At 54.2% G+C, this 18,580-nt stretch overlaps 1 protein-coding gene across 8 annotated transcripts; it reads right to left on the bottom strand.

The window, feature by feature from the left end:
* Positions 1-1,818: 1,818 nt before the first annotated feature.
* On the bottom strand, positions 1,819-12,847 carry Meis3 (Meis homeobox 3). 8 transcript variants are annotated; one of them, XM_037202054.1, is made up of 13 exons: positions 12,642-12,839; positions 10,779-10,954; positions 10,485-10,644; positions 10,342-10,392; positions 9,447-9,497; positions 9,135-9,338; positions 5,826-5,937; positions 5,511-5,659; positions 4,151-4,227; positions 3,921-3,979; positions 3,280-3,363; positions 2,648-2,717; positions 1,819-2,242 (listed from the first exon to the last, which is right to left on the bottom strand). In XM_037202054.1, exons 1-12 carry the CDS (start codon positions 12,651-12,653, stop codon positions 2,668-2,670), a joined length of 1,185 nt encoding a protein of 394 aa, XP_037057949.1. In that variant the 5' UTR covers positions 12,654-12,839; the 3' UTR covers positions 1,819-2,242; positions 2,648-2,667. The 8 variants fall into 8 exon arrangements, 7 of the variants coding, with proteins under 7 accessions (XP_037057949.1, XP_037057950.1, XP_037057951.1 ...); XM_037202056.1 differs by having other exon boundaries at positions 1,820-2,242; positions 9,135-9,233; positions 12,642-12,836; XM_028854939.2 differs by having other exon boundaries at positions 1,820-2,242; positions 9,135-9,284; positions 12,642-12,836.
* Positions 12,848-18,580: the final 5,733 nt, after the last annotated feature.

The raw sequence follows: 18,580 nt of genomic DNA on the forward strand, positions 1-18,580 counted from the left end.
TGGTGGCAGCTGGCAGTGTCTTCTGACTCAGCCTTCCTGTTCCCAGAATTCTCTTCTCTGCTTGTTCTGCCTGTACTTCCTGCCTGGCTACTGGCCATTCAACATTTTATTTATACAGAGTGATATCCACAGCAGGCCACCATCTAGGTACTGGGATAGAACTCAGGTCCTGTAGAAGAGCAGCCAGTGCTCTTAGCTGCTGAGCTATCAATCAAACCCCTATTTTATTTTTTAAAATGTATTCAGTTATGTGTGTGTGAGTGTTCTCACAGACTCCAAGTGTGGAGCTCAGAAGATATTTGTGGGAGTCAGCTCTCATCTGCCACCATGCAGGTATCAGGGAGCAAACTCAAGCTGTCAGGTTTGGTGGCAAGTGTCTCTGTCTACTGAGCCATCTCACTGGCCCTTTAAATTAGTTTTAATCTCTGGGTGTGTTACTTACTCTTGCACCACAGTAAGTTGTAGAAGTCAAAAGACAGCCGGGCGGTGGTGGCGCACGCCTTTAATCCCAGCACTCGGGAGGCAGAGCCAGGCGGATCTCTGTGAGTTCAAGGCCAGCCTGGGCTACCAAGTGAGCTCCAGGAAAGGCACAAAGCTACGCAGAGAAACCCTGTCTCGAAAAACAAAAAAAACAAAAAAACAAAAAAAGTCAAAAGATAGCCCCCTCACTGAGGGATTCTAGGCAGGGGCTCTACCACTGAGCCACATCCCCAGCCCCTAACTAGGGGGTTCTGGACACTAGTTTTAGTATTGATCCCTACCCTAGACTCTTCCTCATCATTAAGCAGTGCAGTCTAGCTGCAGCATAGTGGACAGGATTCTGTCACCATGTCATCTACAGGCTCTCTGTGCCCACTGTACCACTTTCTGTGTGGGGCTTCAGCTCGTATGGGTTGGTGTCCACAGGGCATGTGGAACCACGAAGCTGGATGGAGCTGGTCACTTGCCACAAGCAGGCGCTCAGATCTGAGCACCTTGACTCTGCATGCCGCTTTGTGGTGTCTTGGGGCAAATATCAGGCTGGCCCTGGAATTTGTTGGCTTCAGTGCTGGGCTTCTAGGTGCTCCATGTCAGTGCACTGCCACAGCTGCCCTGAGTCTGAGAGGCTGCTGGGACTGGCCCCTGTGCAGAAACTTGAACTGTTTTTAAGGTTTGTATGCTTCCTTTTTGAGAACATCTTTGGCATTTATTTCAGAGGGAGAGCTCACATCTGTGTCATGGCATGCATGTGGAACTTAGGGGACTGCTATGGGAGCTGACTCCTTCCATCGTGTGAACTTGTGTCTTTAGGCTTGGAATGGGGCGGGGGTTGGTGGACTTTAACCCCCTGAGCCATCTTGACAGCTCTGGTTTTTATGTTTTGTGTGTGTGTGTGTGTGTGTGTGTGTGTGTGTGTGTGTGTGTGTGCGTGCGCGCACACACACATGCAACTGGGAAGAGTCTGTTGTCTCCTCCCACCATGTGGGTCCTGGGGGCTCAAACTCAAGCCATGAGGCTTGGCTGCAAGCACCTTTATCCACTGAGCTATTTCACTGACACCTGCGGCCGCTTTTAAAGTCCAGCTGTGCCTAGTATAAGGGGCCAAACAGAAGCACGATGACCTCAACAACAGTATACACTTTGAGCCACGGAATTCGGGGGACAGCTTGTTACACAGCAGCAGCAGCTAACTGAAACATATGGTATTTCAGAGCAGGCATCGGGAGAAAGATGGCCAATGACTGTTAGTGTTTGTGATTCTTCAGTTTCAAATGACCAAGGATTTGAAATCTTAGAAGACAAATGAGAATTTTGATTTCGATTTTTAAGACTTTATCATTAAAAAAAAGAAAAGTAGAAGAATGTCAGAGAAGGGAGGTGGGGGGCAGAGGGCAGGAGGATGGAGGGAACTCTCCTTAACTTTGGATCCAGGTGACCCTCCTTCCCTGACCACCCTTGCCCAACCCCAACCCCTTCTCTGTCCTAGATTGGGGCCCCAGTGACCATCTTCTGCAGACCCTGACCCAGTTCTCAGCTCAGGTCCTGGGCAAAGAGAAGGACAGAAGAAGGGTGTAGGACCTGGAGGCTTTGTCTTTGCCCTTGAGAGGCCCTCAAGTGGGCTCTTGGGTCCCCAAGCCTCTGGGGGCCCCAGGGAGGTAGGCGTTGAATGGGGTGGGAGCTTTGGAGGTGAAGTCCTGAAGCCCAAGGACCAGGAGGGATCAATTAAGTACAAGGCTGGTGGTCACAGTCCGGAGGCTAAGACCTGTGGGAGGGAAGATAGACCAAGTCAGAAGGTACTGCATTGGTTCCTATGATAGATGAGTGAGTAGATGGGTAGATGGATGCTGGATGAGTGGATAGATGAATGGATGGAGAGATAGCTGGATAGAAAGATGGATGGATAGGTAGACAGGTGGGTGAGTGGATGGATGATGGATGGGTGGGTAGATGGATGGATGGATAGGTAGACAGGTAGATAAATGGGTTGATGATGGATGGATGGATAGGTAGATGATGGATGGGTAGATGGAGGGATGGATGAAGCATCTTTCCATCAAGCTTGGAAAATCCTCATTTCAGGGACCCTGACTGGCACTGCTCTAGTTGGGCCCACTGCTGGAGTTTAACAACATCTGGGACTGCCAATCTCTAGACTTTGGACACTCACCCTCCTTTTGACCCCAGTCTCTATAGGTAATGCCACTCTCCTTCTAAGTTCAGATTCATCCCCATTGATCCTGAAAAACAAAAGAGAGGGTCAGTGAGCCTTCCTGCCCATAGATGTCCTAAGATCTCCTCTCCCCTTCTGTTATCCAGGGTCCTTCGCCACGATCAGATGAGTCAAGTGTTTAAGAAGGTTCTGAGTCAGGTGGTGGTGGCACACACCTTTAATCCCAGCACTTGGGAGGTAGAGGCAGGTGGATCTCTGTGAGTGCAAGGCTAGCCTGGTTTAAGGGGTGAGTTCCAGGACAGCCAGGGCTGTACAGAGAGACTCTGTCTTGAAAAACCAAAGGATGAGGATGAGAATGAGGAGGAGGAGGAGGGAAAGAAGGAGAAGGTGGTGGAGAAGGAGGAGGAAGAGGAGGTGGAAGAGAAAGAGGTAGTGGTGGTTCTGGCCTTTTAAGAAAAACTAGTCTCAAATTTGGCTGAGCCTGGAAGAACTGGAGCTGGCCACTGGCATTATCTTCTGCTCCCTGCATGCAGGTAAGCCATGAATTATTCATGAACTGAGTCTAGAAGGTGTGTTGGTAGAGGTGGAGCCCGGTGTAGGAAGTGGTTCTGCAGAGATAGGGAACTTACCTGGTGTCCTGACTGTCACTTGTGGCTGAGTCTCTGTGTAGCCTGCCATAGGCTGGCCCTCAGGGTTGAAAGACGCACCCTGCCCTAGGAAAGAGGATGGGGTGCATGGTGAACCTCTGGAGGCCTACAGAGGTGTTGTCGTGAAGGCACAGTCTCGAAAGTCCTGTGGAGGGGGCTGAGGCTGAGGCCTGGAAGCTTCTCAGAGTGGGCTGGGGTATAGGCAGAGGCCCAGGAGCCCTTCAGAGAGAGTTTCAATGAGATAGATCCCCTAAGAGTCACAAGGATAGGGTTGGAACCTGATGCAGTGGCAAATGCCTTTAACCTCAGCATTGGAGAGGCAGAGGCAGGTGGATCTCTGTGCATTCAATGCCAGCCTGGTCTACATAGTGAGTTCCAGGCCAACTAGAGTTACATAGCGAGACCCAGTCTCAGAAATTAAAAAAAAATGTCAATACTTATTTTAGAAAAGAAGATGACATTTAGGGTGCAAAGCCCCCAGGATCCTTGAGAAGGGAGTTGAGGTTCGGATGGAACCACAGAAGCACCAAGAGGGGATCAAGAGTACAAGATGAATTTTTAGGAAGCCTCCAAAGATGTTAGCGTGCAGGCTCAGGCACAGGACTTCCCGCCCTTTTGAGTACCTGTGCGGTTGGACTGGTCAATCATGGGCTGCACAATCCGTCTCCGGGCATTAATAAACCTAGGAGGTGTCAGAGGCAAGAAAAAAAAATGTGAGGAAGTATTCAGGGGGCCAGAGAGCCGCAAGAAGAAGGAAGGGACCACGGAAGGAATCCACATTCGGGCTGTGAAGGCCAAGGGGGTGGGAGGTGACCTTTCAGCACCACGGACAGCGCCCAGCCCAACCACTCACCAGTTGTTCACCTGCAGGATGGTGAGCCCCGTGTCCTGGGCCAGCTGTTTCTTTTGCTCTTCCGAGGGGTACGGGTGCTGCAGCCACCAACAAGAGTCATTCGGTCTGCCCCACTGCTGTCCTCTCCCTAAGGTCTAGCCTCGGCGCATCAGGTCCCCGAGGCAGGAGGAGGGTAGGAAAGCCTCTCCCTCCCTGGCCAAGGAGGCCAAGCCCAGCCAAGTCTTGGGCAATTTACTTCCCATCCTGACCTCTCAAAGCTACCAGAGGCAACTGGACAGGGGGGGAGGGGACTCACAGGCAGGGGTGGCAAGCAGCCCCACCCAGCTAGTCCCGCTCAAGGAGTCCCTCAGAGTCCCTCCTCATCCTCTCCCCCTTTCTCAACATATTGCTCAGCTGTACTTCCCACCCTTAGTTTTTCTTCTGTAGCCCTGGCTGGCCTCAAACTTGCCTTATAGCTGAGGACAGCATTGCCTCCCAAGTGCTGGGGTTACAGGTGTGGCTCACCACCTCCCGTTTGTGCAGCCATGGGTGGAACCCAAGACTTCCTCATGCTAGGCCAGCAACCCACCCAACTTAACTACAGCTCAAGCCCCCCAACCCCCCACTTTAAAACTGCATTTATAGTCTCGTTCTGTCTGTGTGGGCATGCCCGTGGAGATCAGAGGACAACTCATGGGGGTCAGTCCTCTCCTTCCACCACATGGGTCCTGGGAACCAGACTCAGGCTGGGCAGTAAGTATCTTGACCCACTGAGCCCATGTCAACAGACATGCTCTCGTGTCTTTTGAACAGAGAGGTTTCCTATGGAGCCCAGGTTGTCTTCAAACTCAGAATCCTCCTGCCTCAGCCTCCAGAGTGCTGGGATTGCAGGCTGAGCTGCCATTTCTAGTTCTAAGTTTCCATTTCTCTCTCTCTCTCTCTCTCTCTCTCTCTCTCTCTCTCTCTCTCTCTCTCTCTCTCCCTCTGTCCTCAGTCTATCCCCATCTCTACCTTCCTCCTACCAGACCCTCCCCACCTCTGCTTTTAGCCTCTCCCTGTCTGCTTATCGGTCTCCCTCCACAAGGCAGTGTGGTGCAGGAGTTAAGGCTAGACTGCTTTCTTTTGAACTGGCTGGGTGACCTCAAGCAAGTCACTTAACCTCTCTGGGCCTTGTCACCACAATACATTGAGCAAGAGAACATCCTCCACAGGGTATCCTGGGGCGGGTGGTGAGTGGATAATTGATGGGTAGGTGAGCAGAGAGGAGGGATTGCTGGGGGGTATTCATCGCTGGGTGGCTCTGGGTTGGGGCTTGGCCTCCTCTGGGACAGCCCGCCTCCCTCTCCCCATGCCCACCTCCACCCAATCTGAAGGCTCTCACCGAGAGATGCTGGAACAACCAGGCCCTCATGATGTTGGTGGCCACTTTGGGGAAGATCCCCCTCTTCTTGTTCCGTCGGCGCTCCAGGTCCAGCTCCTCGTCCTCGCCTGCAGAACTCGGAGAGGCCACGCTTGTGTCCAGCCCATCTCCTGGGGAGGGGGACACGCCCAGTGGGTGGTGGTAAGCAACACAGGACCTCAGTACCCTCACTCGAGACACCACACTGCAGCTCTTCCCCTGGAAGTCCCACAGGAAGGCCAACCTTGATCTTCAGAACAACTGCCATGCGTCCTCTGTCCCTCCTAAGCTTCTCACCTTGGTCACTTGAGTTGTCCCCACTCTGGGAGGCCAGGCCTCCACTGGATGGACCCGGGGTCCCCAGATGCACAGACCCACTGTCCTCATGGTCTCTGATCCACGTATTGTTCTAGGAAAAAAGAATCAGATGTCAGTAGGAAAGCTCAGGGAGTCCAGGCTCTGTGGGTAAGACCTGTTCCTGCCTTCCTGGCTGTGTGACCTTAGGCGAGTCACTTGGCCTCTCTGTGCCATTTTCAACTGGGAAATGGAAGACAAGAGCAGCTCTCCCCTGGTGTGAGAAGTGTGGGATGAGCTCATTTGTGTAAAGGTGTGTAACGGTTGCCAAGTCGGCAGGAGCTAGCACAGTCTACGGCACACCCACGCCTGACACCCTCGGGGCCAGAGATCCTTCAGATTTCAGCCCTCACTCTGGAAGACAGGAGCGGTAATGCCCATGAACGCAGCGTGCAGCAGGCTGAGGGAGGAGTGCCATGAATTCCAAGGCAGCCTGGGCTACAGGGTAGGACCCTGCCTCCAAAGAGCAACGGATGATGTAAACAACAAAACAAACAAAACCTTTCTCATCCTGAGCCGGGATACTGGGGCAGTGGGTTTCCTACTCACCCCCCAGCAGGAGCCAGCGCTCTGCCTCAGCACCAAACCCATTAACATGCCCCAGCAAACCACATGAATATTAACTAAGTGGGAAAAATACAGGCTATAAATAGCCTCTCATTAGTTCAGGTTGAACTTTTTTTTTGCCAATGAATTTGCACTGAACTTATGAAAAAATATGTTTCCAGATGTATTATGCTTTGTACAGTGCTAGGAACAGATCCTGAGGTATCCTGCATGCTAGGCAAGTGCCCTACCACTGAGCCACACCCCAGCCCCTCACTGGGGGATTCTAGGCAGGGGCTTCACCACTGAGCCACAACCCAGCCCCTCACTGGGGGATTCTAGTTAGGGGCTCTACCACTGAGCCACACCCCAGCCCCTCACTGGGGGATTCTAGGCAGGGGCTCTACCACTGAGCCACACCCCCAGCCCCTCAAATGAGGGATGCCAGGCAGGGGCTCTACTTCTGAACTACATCCCCAGTTTGCTTTCAGAATTTCATATAAAAGGGTCCAGGACCTATTTTTGTGTACAGTGTTCTGCATGCATGTAGACCTGCATGCCAGGTTGCTGGGAATTGAACTTAGGTCCTCTGGGAACCTCTGAGCCATCTCTCAAGCCCCCAGGTCCTATTTTTGTGGGCTTTTTTTTTTTTTTGAGATGGTGTCAGTCTGTAGCCCAGTCTGGCCTGAAAACTCACTGGGCAGTTCAAAATGGCCTCAAGCTCACAGTGGTCCTCCTACTCCAGCCTTCAGAATTCCGGAGTTACAGGCCTGTACCACCATGCCAGGCTTTGTCCTGAGACTTTTCGTGTGTCATATAACTGAGCATACTCTCCCTGAGTGGGAGTGCCGTTCCTCCAGACCCCCTGGATGGCAGCATTGCCCACAGAGAGGGTGTCACTGTGTGTGGTTGTGCCGGGGTGCTGCAGAAAACAAACAGTGGTGTTGGGGTGACCGTGGTGGCCAGTATCAGGCTCATGTGGCTGTAGCTTACGGTGATCACAAAGTCTTTTTTCCCTCGTTTGTGACGAAATTCGAGGGTTATACTGTCTATTTTTTGAATACATTTATCTACGTGTTTAGTGTGTATGGCCACGAGTGTGCCACGGCATCTGTGCGGAGGTCAGAGGGCAACAGGAAGGGGTTTGTTCTTTCCCTCTGTCACATGGGCCGGGGGGAGGGGGGGGCTCAAACTCAGGTTGCCGGGCTTAGCAGCAGGAGCTGTTACGCACTGAGTCATCTCACCTGCCACTGGATTGTCTTCTAGACTGTGGGTGTGGTTAGTGTGGCTCTGTGTGTGTGTGTGTGTGTGTGTGTGTGTGTGTGTGACTCTGTGGGGATAGCTATGTGTGTGTGTGACTCTGTGAGGACGTGTGTGTGTGTGTGTGTGTGTGTGTGTGTGTGACCTCTGGGTGACTGCCCTTTGAGCATAACAGAGGATGTGTGAATTCTAAGCAGAGACTACCCTGGGAGTGATACCCAATCCTCTCATGCAAATTGTGAGCACATTCGAGTGGCGAGTCTGGGGCCAAAGGGGCTATGTGTGTGTGTGTGTGTGTGTGTGTGCATGTGTGTGCTTGTGTATGCATATGCATGTGTGCATATGTATGTAGAGGCCAGGAGTTGAATGTCTGGTGTCTCGCTCAAATTCTCTCTGCCTGTGTACTGAGGCAGGGTCTCTCACTTAACCCAGAGCTCACCAATCTAGCTGGTGTAGCCTGCCAGCTTGCTGCATGTACCGGTCTCTGCCTTCCGGGTGCTGGGGTTGCAGTCAGGCTATCACTCACCCAGCATCCACATGGGAGCCGTGGATCCGAACGCAAGGTTTACATGGTGGGTGCTTTACTTACTGAGCTGTTGCTCCAGCCCCAACCGGAGGTAGTGTGTGGGCGTACCCAGGCTCTGGAGTTGTGCAGTGTGCCTGTCTCTCGGTTGTGCCATTGCTAGATGTGTTGGCAGCAGCTGGATGTGGCCACCACGCGGCTTTTCCCAGTTGAGGTAACTTGGGATCTACACAGCTACTACGTATGTTGTCTGGCACTCTGGGCCAATGCCACTTTATTTACCTGTACTTCTAAGTCTACATAGATGGCTATGAGCCCATGTGGCTGCTGGGCAGCACAGCATGTGTGCACATGCCTGCAGGACCCCCGATGGTTATGTGTGCACAAGGACTTTTGGGTCAGTCTGTGTCCAAGTGTGATCAGATCTGAGTTTGTCCAGCAGTGTCTAGAGCTGTTTGGCTCCCCCAGAATCAGCTGTGTGGTGGTGTGTTGTACACTGTGGTTATCCTCAGAATATCAGTGCCAGAGTGACTGTGTGGTTTGTGCTACTATCTCAGGGTCATGGCTTGTTTGAGGATGTACAACAGATCTGCGTGCGGTCTGTGCCGATGTGTGGTGAATGTGGCTTGTTCCGGGACTTTGGGTGACTGTAGGGTCTGTGCTACCGGCTCATGGTTGGGGCTTGTTTCAGGAGGTGGTGCTCATTATGGTCTGTTGAGTGGGACTGTCTAGACCTGACTTAAGCTGGTGGTGTGTGCAGTTGCCCGTGCTGTGGCCCAGCTGTGTCTGTGCACTGTGATATGGGAATGTGAGTGCAACGCACACTCCACTTCTGAGGCACTTGGGTGTGAAACACACCTGCCTGCTGTGCCCATGCCTGGCTGTGGTAGCCAGGAAGTGCCTGGTGGCCTGTTGGTGCCCACCTGGTCTGGGAGACTGGGGCAGGAGGCTGAGTAGTCCTCAAGGTCCTCCCTGTAACCACCATCCCGGTCCTCGATCACCAGGTCTATGGGCATCTTCCCCTTGAGGCAGGTGATGTAGCGGTGACAGAAGTTGTCGCACAGGTCGTGGACCTGGGAGGGCAGCGGGGTACTGGGGGGGGGCCACCCGGGGCGGGGGAGCCAGGGCTGGGGTGGACAGGGTGAGGGAGCAATCTGCTTCCACTCCAGTGGGGAGCAGGGCGAGAGGGGTTAAAGGGGGGAGGGGTGGGGCAGGTGCAAGTGAGACACCCTCACCTTCTCCAGCTCCAGCAGGTGGAACCGGAGTACCTGGATGGCCTGCACCATCTGCAAACAGAGAGGAGGAAGAAAGGAGGGCAGCTAGGAGTGGAGGTGCACCAATGGGATGCCAGCACTTGGAAGGGGCTAAGGCGGGAGGATTGACCACAAGGACAAGGCCAGTCTGGGCTACATAGTGGGTTCCGGGACAATGGGGTGAAATACTGTCTCCAAAAAAGAAAGGAAGGAAGGAAGGAAGAGAGAAAGAGAGAAAGAAAGAAAGAAAGAAAGAAAGAAAGAAAGAAAGAAAGAAAGAAAGAAAGAAAGAAAGAAAGAAAAATATCCTTGAGACAGTAGCAAAGCAAAAACCAAGAAAGAAAAGGATAGGGAGAGAGCAGCAGAGAAACCAGCTGTACCAAAGGGCAGACAGAGTCAGATGAAGTAACTCAGCGTTAGGAAGAGTTTGATTGATGGCTGAGGTAGAAAGAGAAGTGACAGGGGGAGAGTCCATCACCAGGGGAGCTGACCAGCCCTCTGCTCTGGTTCCCACCCTCCACCTTGTGAACTACATTTCCCAGAGACCTTTGCCAAAGGATGAGGCCCATAGGAAGTACTGGGGTGCAAAGAAAGTGCATCTCTCACTAGCTTTCTCTGTCTCCCTTTTCTCCTCTGCGTTTTACAGACGTGTAGGGAGGTGTCGCCAGTCACCCCGACTCCCTGGTACATGGAGCTAGAGTTACAGAGTCAGGATTCAGACTCTGACCACCTGGAGTTCTCAAATGGGCAACAGTCTTGTGCTTGGAGATGTGGGCCAATGGTTTCCTGTTCTCACCCCTCAGTCAACCCCAGGAACACAGGTGGGGGAGGACAGGGGCTGGCTACTGCGGGGGCACGGGGAAGGCCTGGGCCTCACCAGGTTGTCCAGCTCCGGGTTGGAAGAGAACAGCGGCCTCTCGGAGCGGATCTGGGAGGGAGAAGAGAGGCCAGGCAAGGTGGTCCGCCTCCCGCCCGCCCTTCCTGCGGCCTCCCCTGGTGCCTCATTCTGGGGCTGCCCACCTGCTTAGCAAAGGCAGCAATGTCCTCATTGAAGGAATCGGAGGAGCAGACGTCACCACCGGGGGATGAGCCCAGCCCAGCCGAGGCCCCATCGCGGGGCGAGCATGTGGCCAGCTCACACTTTTCAAAGACCAGGGCCAAGAGCGGGAAGAGGGGGTGTCTGGGAAGAACAGGAAAGTGGGCATGCATGAGGGGATGCCTGGAGTGTTTGGAGACAGACACAAGGAGAGAAACAGACCCCGAGAGACACAAAGGACACCGAGGAGCCCCTGCCCTGTCCCTAGACACACTCACCCATAGATGTCATCCTTCTCCCTCTTCAAGCTGTCACTGTCCAAGCCTGGGGCTTGGGGCTGGGGAGGTCGGTGAGGGCCATAGGGCCCAGGGGTTCGAGTTACTGAAGGCGCTGCCTCTGAGAAGCCGGCCAGGGTGTGCTCTGCAATGCCGGGGTAGTGGCGCAGCTCATCATACTGCGGGAGAAGGGGCAAACCGTGAGGTCAGCATCCTCAGGGCTCCGTCTCCTTACCCCGGACCACACAGTGTGCACTTCGGTCTCCAAGAATCCTGGCCCTCTGCTCTCTTAAGTTCCAAGTGTCTCACAGAACTGTCCAAGTGGGTATGAAAGTCCACTCAGGACCCAAAGAAGACACCCAGGTCAGGGGATGTCCAGGAAGGAGCTGGATGGCTAGTAACCCAGGGAGAGAAAAGGGCAAAGAGATGTAGAGATGCAGATGTAGGGGAAGCCAGCCAGGGAGGGAGAGCATGGAAGAGACGGCAGGGCACTATCCAGAAAATCCACAAAATTCACCTGCGTATGCAGTTTCTTCCTGATCATTTCACAAATGTGACCGTACACTTAGTATACGGGTTCCGGGGCCTGGTGCATCCTAGGCAGGGGCTCTACCACTGAGCCACACCCCAGCCCCTCACTGGGGGATTCTAGGCAGGGGCTCTACCACTGAGCCACACCCCCAGCCCCTCACTGGGGGATTCTAGGCAGGGGCTCTCCCAGTCTTGTTTTTGAGGTAGAATCTTACTTTGTAGCCCATGCTGGCCTGGAACTCAGAGTGATCCTTCTGCTTTAGCCTCTGGCGTGTTGAGATTACAGATGTGAGCCTCCACGCAGCTAACTACACACCTCAGAATGTCTTAACAACTTATCCCATCCAACATGTAAATCCACCATACCCATATGCACACACAGTTGGGCACACAGCCTACATACACAGCCGTGTGACATGTATGCACACATATGCTATAGAGCATGTCCTCCACAGCATGTGGGCTTCGAGCACCACACCCCCAATTGCCAGAGATAACCTATACACACAGACAGACAGACAGACACATGCACACACACACACACACACACACACACACACACACACACACACGGGTGAGAGGAAGAGCGAGGGAGCCTAACGCGGAGTAGGAATTAAATGAATGAGGAAATGAAAGATATTTGGCAGTCAATAAATACATTTGGGGGAAGGGTAACCCCATTCCACCACGCAAACAGCTCCAACCAGAAATAGGAGTATGGGGGCCAGAATTCTGGGTCCCCTTGTCACAGAATCACCAATGGGGCAGTTGGACCTTTGATCTCCAGGTCGGAGATTGTTCCTGGCACTGGAGAGACCCGGGCTCCAAGAGGCAAAGGGCTCACTGGTATGAGGCAGAGGGTCCTGTGTGCTCCAACCAACCTGGGTGTCCTGGGTCACCTGCGTGGCTGTCACTCCTCTCTTGCTTCCTGGCTAACTTCTCTAGCACCCTGAAGTGAATTCACCTGCTCCCTGTTGCTCATCGAGAGCCCAGAAGATGGGGTCCTCCTGTCTCCAACCCTCCCTGCCCTCAGGGCTCCCGCCTCTCCCCTCTCCAGGACCAAAGGAGAGTCCCTTGTCTTGCAGCCTAGGAAGATGTCCCACCCCTGGTGGGTCTGAGACAACAGAAGCCTGGGGGAAGGCAGAAGGGAAGAGGATGGAGTGGAGGGGGTAGGGGTGGGGGGAGACCCAAGAGACAGAGTAGGGGGGCAGTGAGGGGGGGCGAGAGCGACAGAGAGGGATAGAGGGAGGGGCAGAGGGCACTCACTCTGAGGGGGCAAAAAGGGACATTGAGGGGCAGAGAGGGGTTTGGGGCAGGACGGGCGCGGCCACCTACCCTCCGGGCCATGGGCCGGCGCCGCCTGTCCTGGGCTCGGGCGGTCACGGCCGGGGGCTCATCGCGGCGGGAGGTCCCCGAGGTCCCCGCCGGGTGCCGGGGTCTCCGAGCCGCCGAGACCCGCTGATCGCGGCCGAGGGCGGCGGCGGCTCCTCCGCTCGCGCGGGCCGGGCCTGTGTCACATCCGGAAGTTCACGCGGAGACGCTTAACCCGCTGTCCGCCGGAGCTGGGCCTCCTCCGGAGCGTCCCCTCCCCTGTCCTGTCCCTCCCCTCTCCTTTGAGTTTCCCTCCTCCCTCTCCTTCCCTGCCCTCCCTCTCTCCCTCCCTCCCGCTGTGCCATCCCCTCTCTTCTCCACTCCCCTTCTGGAGCTCCAGGCCTCCCTCAACCCACCTTAGCCGTGGCCTTTGTATGTCAGACTCGCGGGGTCCTGTGTCTGGAGCTTCCCCGGGTCCCCACCCTCCCTCCCTCTTGGTACTCTGTGCTCCTCCTTGCTCTCCCCCTGCCTGGCCGCCAGGGGTCGGCCGTAGCTTTCTGCCCCTTCTGTCGCTTGTCACCCCTCAGGTCCCGGTCTCCCCTATTTAACTGTGAGACAGGATTAGAGGAAACGAGGGGCAGGAAAGAACTAAACTTATATTTTAGTTCGTCTTCCTGCTCTGGTTCTGCCCCTTGCCTCCCCTGGGGGGACAAGGGTGTCGTGGGTCCGAGGCAGCTGTGTGTGGCACTCTGCCCCGAAAGTGGCCAAGGACTGGATTGGTGGAGCATCGCTCAGGGACGCGGGTTGCTGTCCTTCTGAGCCCTGCTTTCAGGAAGGTCCTTAGCCTGATGAAGTCCCTTCAGGGGCTCTCAGGGAATGGGTAGGACCGCGTGTGTGTGTGTGTGTGTGTGTGTGTGTGTGTGTGTGTGTGTGTGTGTGTAAAAGCGTGGTTCTGGCCACTAGACAAGCTTCGGAGTGTGGTTCCAGTGACAAAAAGTAATTGTGCCGGGGTGTGTGGCAGGGGAGGCAGGGGGATCATGGGTTTGATACAAGCCTAGTTATGTAGTAAGATTCTGTCTCCAAAAACCAGAGGGAAAAGAGGAGGGTGGGTGTTGCCGGGAGGAAGAGGAGGAATGAGAGGAAAGGCAGGAGGGAAACTGAAAAAAAGTCTCACACTGGGAGACATGGGCACGGAATCCCAGAGAGAGATGACCCAGAGAGGAGAGCCTGCTCACTCGCCGCTGTAGATGGTGTGAGCCCCCGCTGGGCGAGCTGAAGGGACATTTTATGACTCCCATAAACAGCGCCTGGCACTCCTTCATCTTCTCTGCTGGAAATAAAACAAAAGCCAGGGCAGAGGTGACAGATGGGGTGGACCTGATGCAGGAGGGATGGGGGGGGGGGCTGTGATGGCGGGGATGAGATGGAGAAAGGACAGCAGGAGGCTGTGGAAGGGGGACCAACAGGGACAGGACTCAACCCGCCCCCCCCACCCCCAGCGCAGCCCTCTTCTCCAGGGCTCAGCTTCTGAGCCCTGCAGAGTCTGCTCCTCTCTTTCCCGACTGTTCTCTGTCACCCCAGACGCCCACAGAGCCTGATGAATGGCTACTGTCTGGAGTCCAGACCTTCTTCCAACATCTTTTCTCTCTCTGCAACAAGCCAGGGCTTCAGGTTTCAGGGGACCGTGCCTGAGTGTGGAGTCACACCGAGTGGAGTCCCCCCTTCAGCTCTCCCCACTTTGACCCTTTAAGGCTGTGACCGAGGGAAGAGGTCTGGTCACACATACCCACCCCTGACATAGGTATTATGGGTACAAAATTAATTCAAATAACTTCCAATTAAATGTGTGAATATACCCTGTCTGCTCTGTGCTCCCAACCACACTTCCCCCTGTGCCCCCCTCCCAACTACCCTTGGTGGAGATTCATGGAAGGGGACCCGTGGTCAGGTGCCACAGCCTTGATCTGTGTCTTGGTAGAATCACTTTTGCCCTCATGGGAGCTGATTTTCAGATTGGGGGCGGGGGATGACAGGGTCTCATGTGACCCAGACTAACTTTTAACTCTATCCAGTGGAGAATAACCTTGATGTACCATCCTCCTGCCTCAGACTCTGAGGTCATAAGTAGGTGTTACCACACTCAGCTCGATTCTTCTGTTCCCCACCCCCACATCCATCTCTGGAGACAGGGTCTTTGGAGCTCAAGCTGTCCTCAAAGCCATGATCCTCCTGCCTCAGCCCCCCAAGTGGCTGGGATGACCAGTATGCATTGCTCTGCCTGGTTCAGAAGCTGCATCTGAGCCAAGGTGCAGCCTCATTCATTCCAAGGTGGAGGGAGGGAAGGAGTGGACAGAGATCGGCAGGGAGGGGGTGGGTGACAGAAATAAGAGAGGGTGTGTGTCCCCAGAAACTCCAGAGCCGGCTGCTGTTACTCTGCGCACAGAAGGATCTAACAGCTCCGACGAAAAGCAGCGGCTGGGGCTCGTGGGCATAAATCTTTTTAATTAATGAAAGGGACTAGATGTTGGAAAAAGGAAGAATGAGTGTCTAGGTGATAAATTGATGGGAGAGGTGGGCGGGTGCAGGAAGAAGGCTCACACCCCCCCAGTCCGTCTAACACACAGGCAGAGATATGCATGTGTGCAAACACACACACATGTGTGTGCACATTCTCTGGCCTGTCCTCCCCTGAGCTCTGGCTGCCTCCCTAACATGAGGCTGGAACCCTTTCTCTGGGACAGGATGGGCTGTTGGCAGCCAGTGTTCTCTGGCTGGTGTCCCCCTCCGGGGGTGGGGTGGGGTATTTGGACAACTGTACGTGCATCTGGATGGAGCTTGGGATCTGCGCTGGCCTCTGCATGTGTGTCTGCTTGGGACAGATCCTGTGTGACCCCACTTCACCCAGGGGAAAGCCCCAGACTACATCCGTCGCCAGCCCTCCACGAGTGCCTGGGGCTTCCCAAATCTTCCCAGCTCAGCCTCCCGGGCAGGACTCTCCCACCTGGGCTCAAACCATGGAGGCCGTGACTATGGAGCAACCACAACCCTCAAGGGCGCTCAAGGGATCCCAGCCGCGCGCCCGTCTCCCTGTCTCTATCTCTGTCTGTGTGTGTGTGTCTCCCGCTGTTACTCTGTCTCTGAGATCCGCCATCTGCCCCTCCGATTCTTTCCACACTCCTGGTCCTCCCAGCCTGGCCTGGCTGCAGCAGAAGGAACCATTTATCTCAGGAGCCCTCCTCATTCCAGGCCTGGCCATCCATCACGGCGCTGGTGACCGGGGCAGCCCGCTTGTCACCTGCAGCCTGCTGCCCTCCCCTCCCGCCCCACCAGGCAATCATTCCATTAGCCATGGCCGTGCAGTCCCAGGGAAAACTGCCTGACCCCGGGCAGGGGGGCAGGAGGCTGCGGCTGTCTGCCCCAGGCACCCATCCCCACCCCCACCCTTTTCTCTTCAACTCTATTTCCCCCTGGCCCCTTCAGTGCCTTCTCAGTCTCCTCCCTCTGCCAGCTGTGACCCCCCCCCCCAGTCAGTCTCATGGCTCAATGTCTGTCCTCCTTTCTCTTCCCCCTCCTTCCTCTTCCTCCCTCTTCTTGCTCGGTCTGTCGTGTCCCCCCCCCCCTGTCTCAGCCTCCCTTCTCCTTCTGGGTCTGATCACTCTGTCTGCAAAGGTCCCTCCTCTTCTGACTCCAACTTGCATTTCCATCTGTCATCCTCCATTCCCCCCACCCCCATGGGGGTACAGAGGGAAGGCAGAAGACAGCAGGGAAGGGAACAGGCGGGAGATGGGGCCAGGACAATGCACGAGGCACCTTGGGGACCATCTGAGGACTGAAGTGCCCTGAAGCTGGGAACCCAATCCTGTTCTGCCTGCCTTTCTGAAGTCCTCCCTAGAGTTTGACTTCAATTCTCAGGCGACGAGGAGGCTCCTTGGAGAGTTGCCGTGAGGATATCTAACCCTCTGACTGTGGTGCCTCTCCTTTCTCATACCCATAGTTCTACTGGAAGGAGGACCGCAAAGTCCTCCCTACTCAGCAGGGTAGCCATGACAGGGGCCCTCCATGAACCCCACGGATCCCAGGGCAACCATCATGAGGCATCACCCCATCACTGCTCCAGAGAGGTGTCATGTGAAGCCCACATGGGCTTCCATCCTTGCCTCAGGCCGCTTCGTGGTGAGCTCAGCTGACGACAGTGACCAGGCATGACTGAGAAGACCGAGGAGAGAGGACAAAAGGCACCTTTTTGGGATGGCTCCTTGTAGGAGCTCCTCAGCAACGCCTGGGTTCCTAGTCAGTGGTTAAACGCCAGCCTCAATGGTGCTGGGAAGGTGCTCCTAAAATGAGGTGAATGTTGAAGTCAGTCGGCCAGTTAAAACGAATTGGTTGTATGTGCTGTGTCCAAGAAGTTGAAGGCTGTAAGAGAAAGAGACTGAAGGTCTAGGAAAATGACTCTGTCAGTAATGAACTTGCTGCGAAACACGGAGATCTGAGTTCAGATGCCCAGCATTCCAGTATTTTATTTATCTAGTGTTATGTGTATACATATACAAAGTGATATAAAAGTAACTAATATGGAAGATCGGTACTGGAGAAATGCTGTGAGCAAGCCTGGAGGAGCACTGGGGTGCTGTAGGCATGGGTCAGTGACCTGGGTGGAGGCTCCGAGGAGTGGAATGTCAGTACAAATCTGGAATTCTGATGAAGAGCTTGGCCACGTTCCATCCATGTCCTGAGGCTCTGGGGGAAGCCGTGATGGTTAATTTTTGTTTTGTTTTTCTAGATAGGGTTTCTCTGTGTAGCCCTGGCTGGCTGCCCTGGAACTCCCTCTGTAGCCCAGGCTGGCCTCAAACTCACAGAGATCTGTTTGCCTCTGCCTCCTGAGTGCTGGGATTAAAGGCATGCGCCACCACTGCCCGGCCACTGGTTAATTTTTAATTATCTGTTTGTCACAACCTAGGATCACTTGAGTAGAGCACCCAAGGGGTCCTTGTGGAAAAGGGATCGGAATGACTCTGGGAGTCTGAGGTGGTGGGATACAACAAAACAGTGTCTTCCAGACACAGCGGGAAAGCTGCACATGTGACCTCACAGAGACTGTGACAGCAGGTACAAGACCTGTGGGAGATCTGGCTGAACACTATCCCAGCACAGAGAGGGGAGGTGGGCATGACGGTCCGCCCCTAGCTGAGGAGGTACTGGTGATCGATGGCTTCTGGTGGAGAGGAAGAGAGAGAGAGACAGACAGAGAGACAGACAGAGAGACAGACATTGACAGAGAGACAGAGATTGAGAGACAAAGAAACAGAGACAGAGAGGCAGAGATAGACAGAGATGGAGAGACAGAGAGACAGAGATAGAGAGAATGACAGTGATAGACAGAGACAGACAGAGACAGAGAGATAGAGAGACAGAGATAGATAGAGACAAAGATAGACAGAGACAGAGAGACAGACAGATTTCTTCAATAATGGGCCCTGAGAGGCCATCTGTGCTCCAACAGACAGGAAGCATCGAGTGGATCCAGTGGGGGTGAAAAAAAGAGCACTTGACTTCGGGAGGGAAGAGTGGTGGGAAAGATGGAGGAGGAAGTGGGACAGAGGGGATGGAGGTGGACTTGATTTTTTTTTTTAAAATAAATAAGTTTTTGAGGTCAGCCTGGTCTACAGAGTGAGTTCCAGGTCAGCCAGGGCTACACAGAGAAACCCAGACTCGAAAAACTAATACATAAACAAACAAACAAACAGGAGCTTCAGGATGGAGAGTTTGATCAGTGGTTAAGAGCACTGGCTGCTCTTGCAGAGGACCTGGGTTCGATTCCCAGCACCCAGATGGTGCCTCTGTCCCAGGGTATCCAGTGCTCTCTTCCAACCTTCAAGGGCATCAGCATGCACATGGTGCACATGCATACATTCAGACAAAACATTCATACATATACAATAATAAAATACATCGAAATAATTTTT

Source organism: Peromyscus leucopus, chromosome 1, assembly GCF_004664715.2.
Source record: "Peromyscus leucopus breed LL Stock chromosome 1, UCI_PerLeu_2.1, whole genome shotgun sequence".
NCBI classification, from domain to species: domain Eukaryota; kingdom Metazoa; phylum Chordata; class Mammalia; order Rodentia; family Cricetidae; genus Peromyscus; species Peromyscus leucopus.

What these genes read in the sequence shown, in the direction of transcription:
- Meis3 (XM_037202054.1), bottom strand. An exon ending in TTGCTGCCTTTGCTAAGCAG is followed by an intron (nt 10,393 to 10,484) that starts GTGGGCAGCCCC and finishes TCTCCCTCCCAG; the next exon opens with ATCCGCTCCGAGAGGCCGCT. An exon ending in ACCTGCTGGAGCTGGAGAAG is followed by an intron (nt 9,339 to 9,446) that starts GTGAGGGTGTCT and finishes TGTCCACCCCAG; the next exon opens with CCCTGGCTCCCCCGCCCCGG.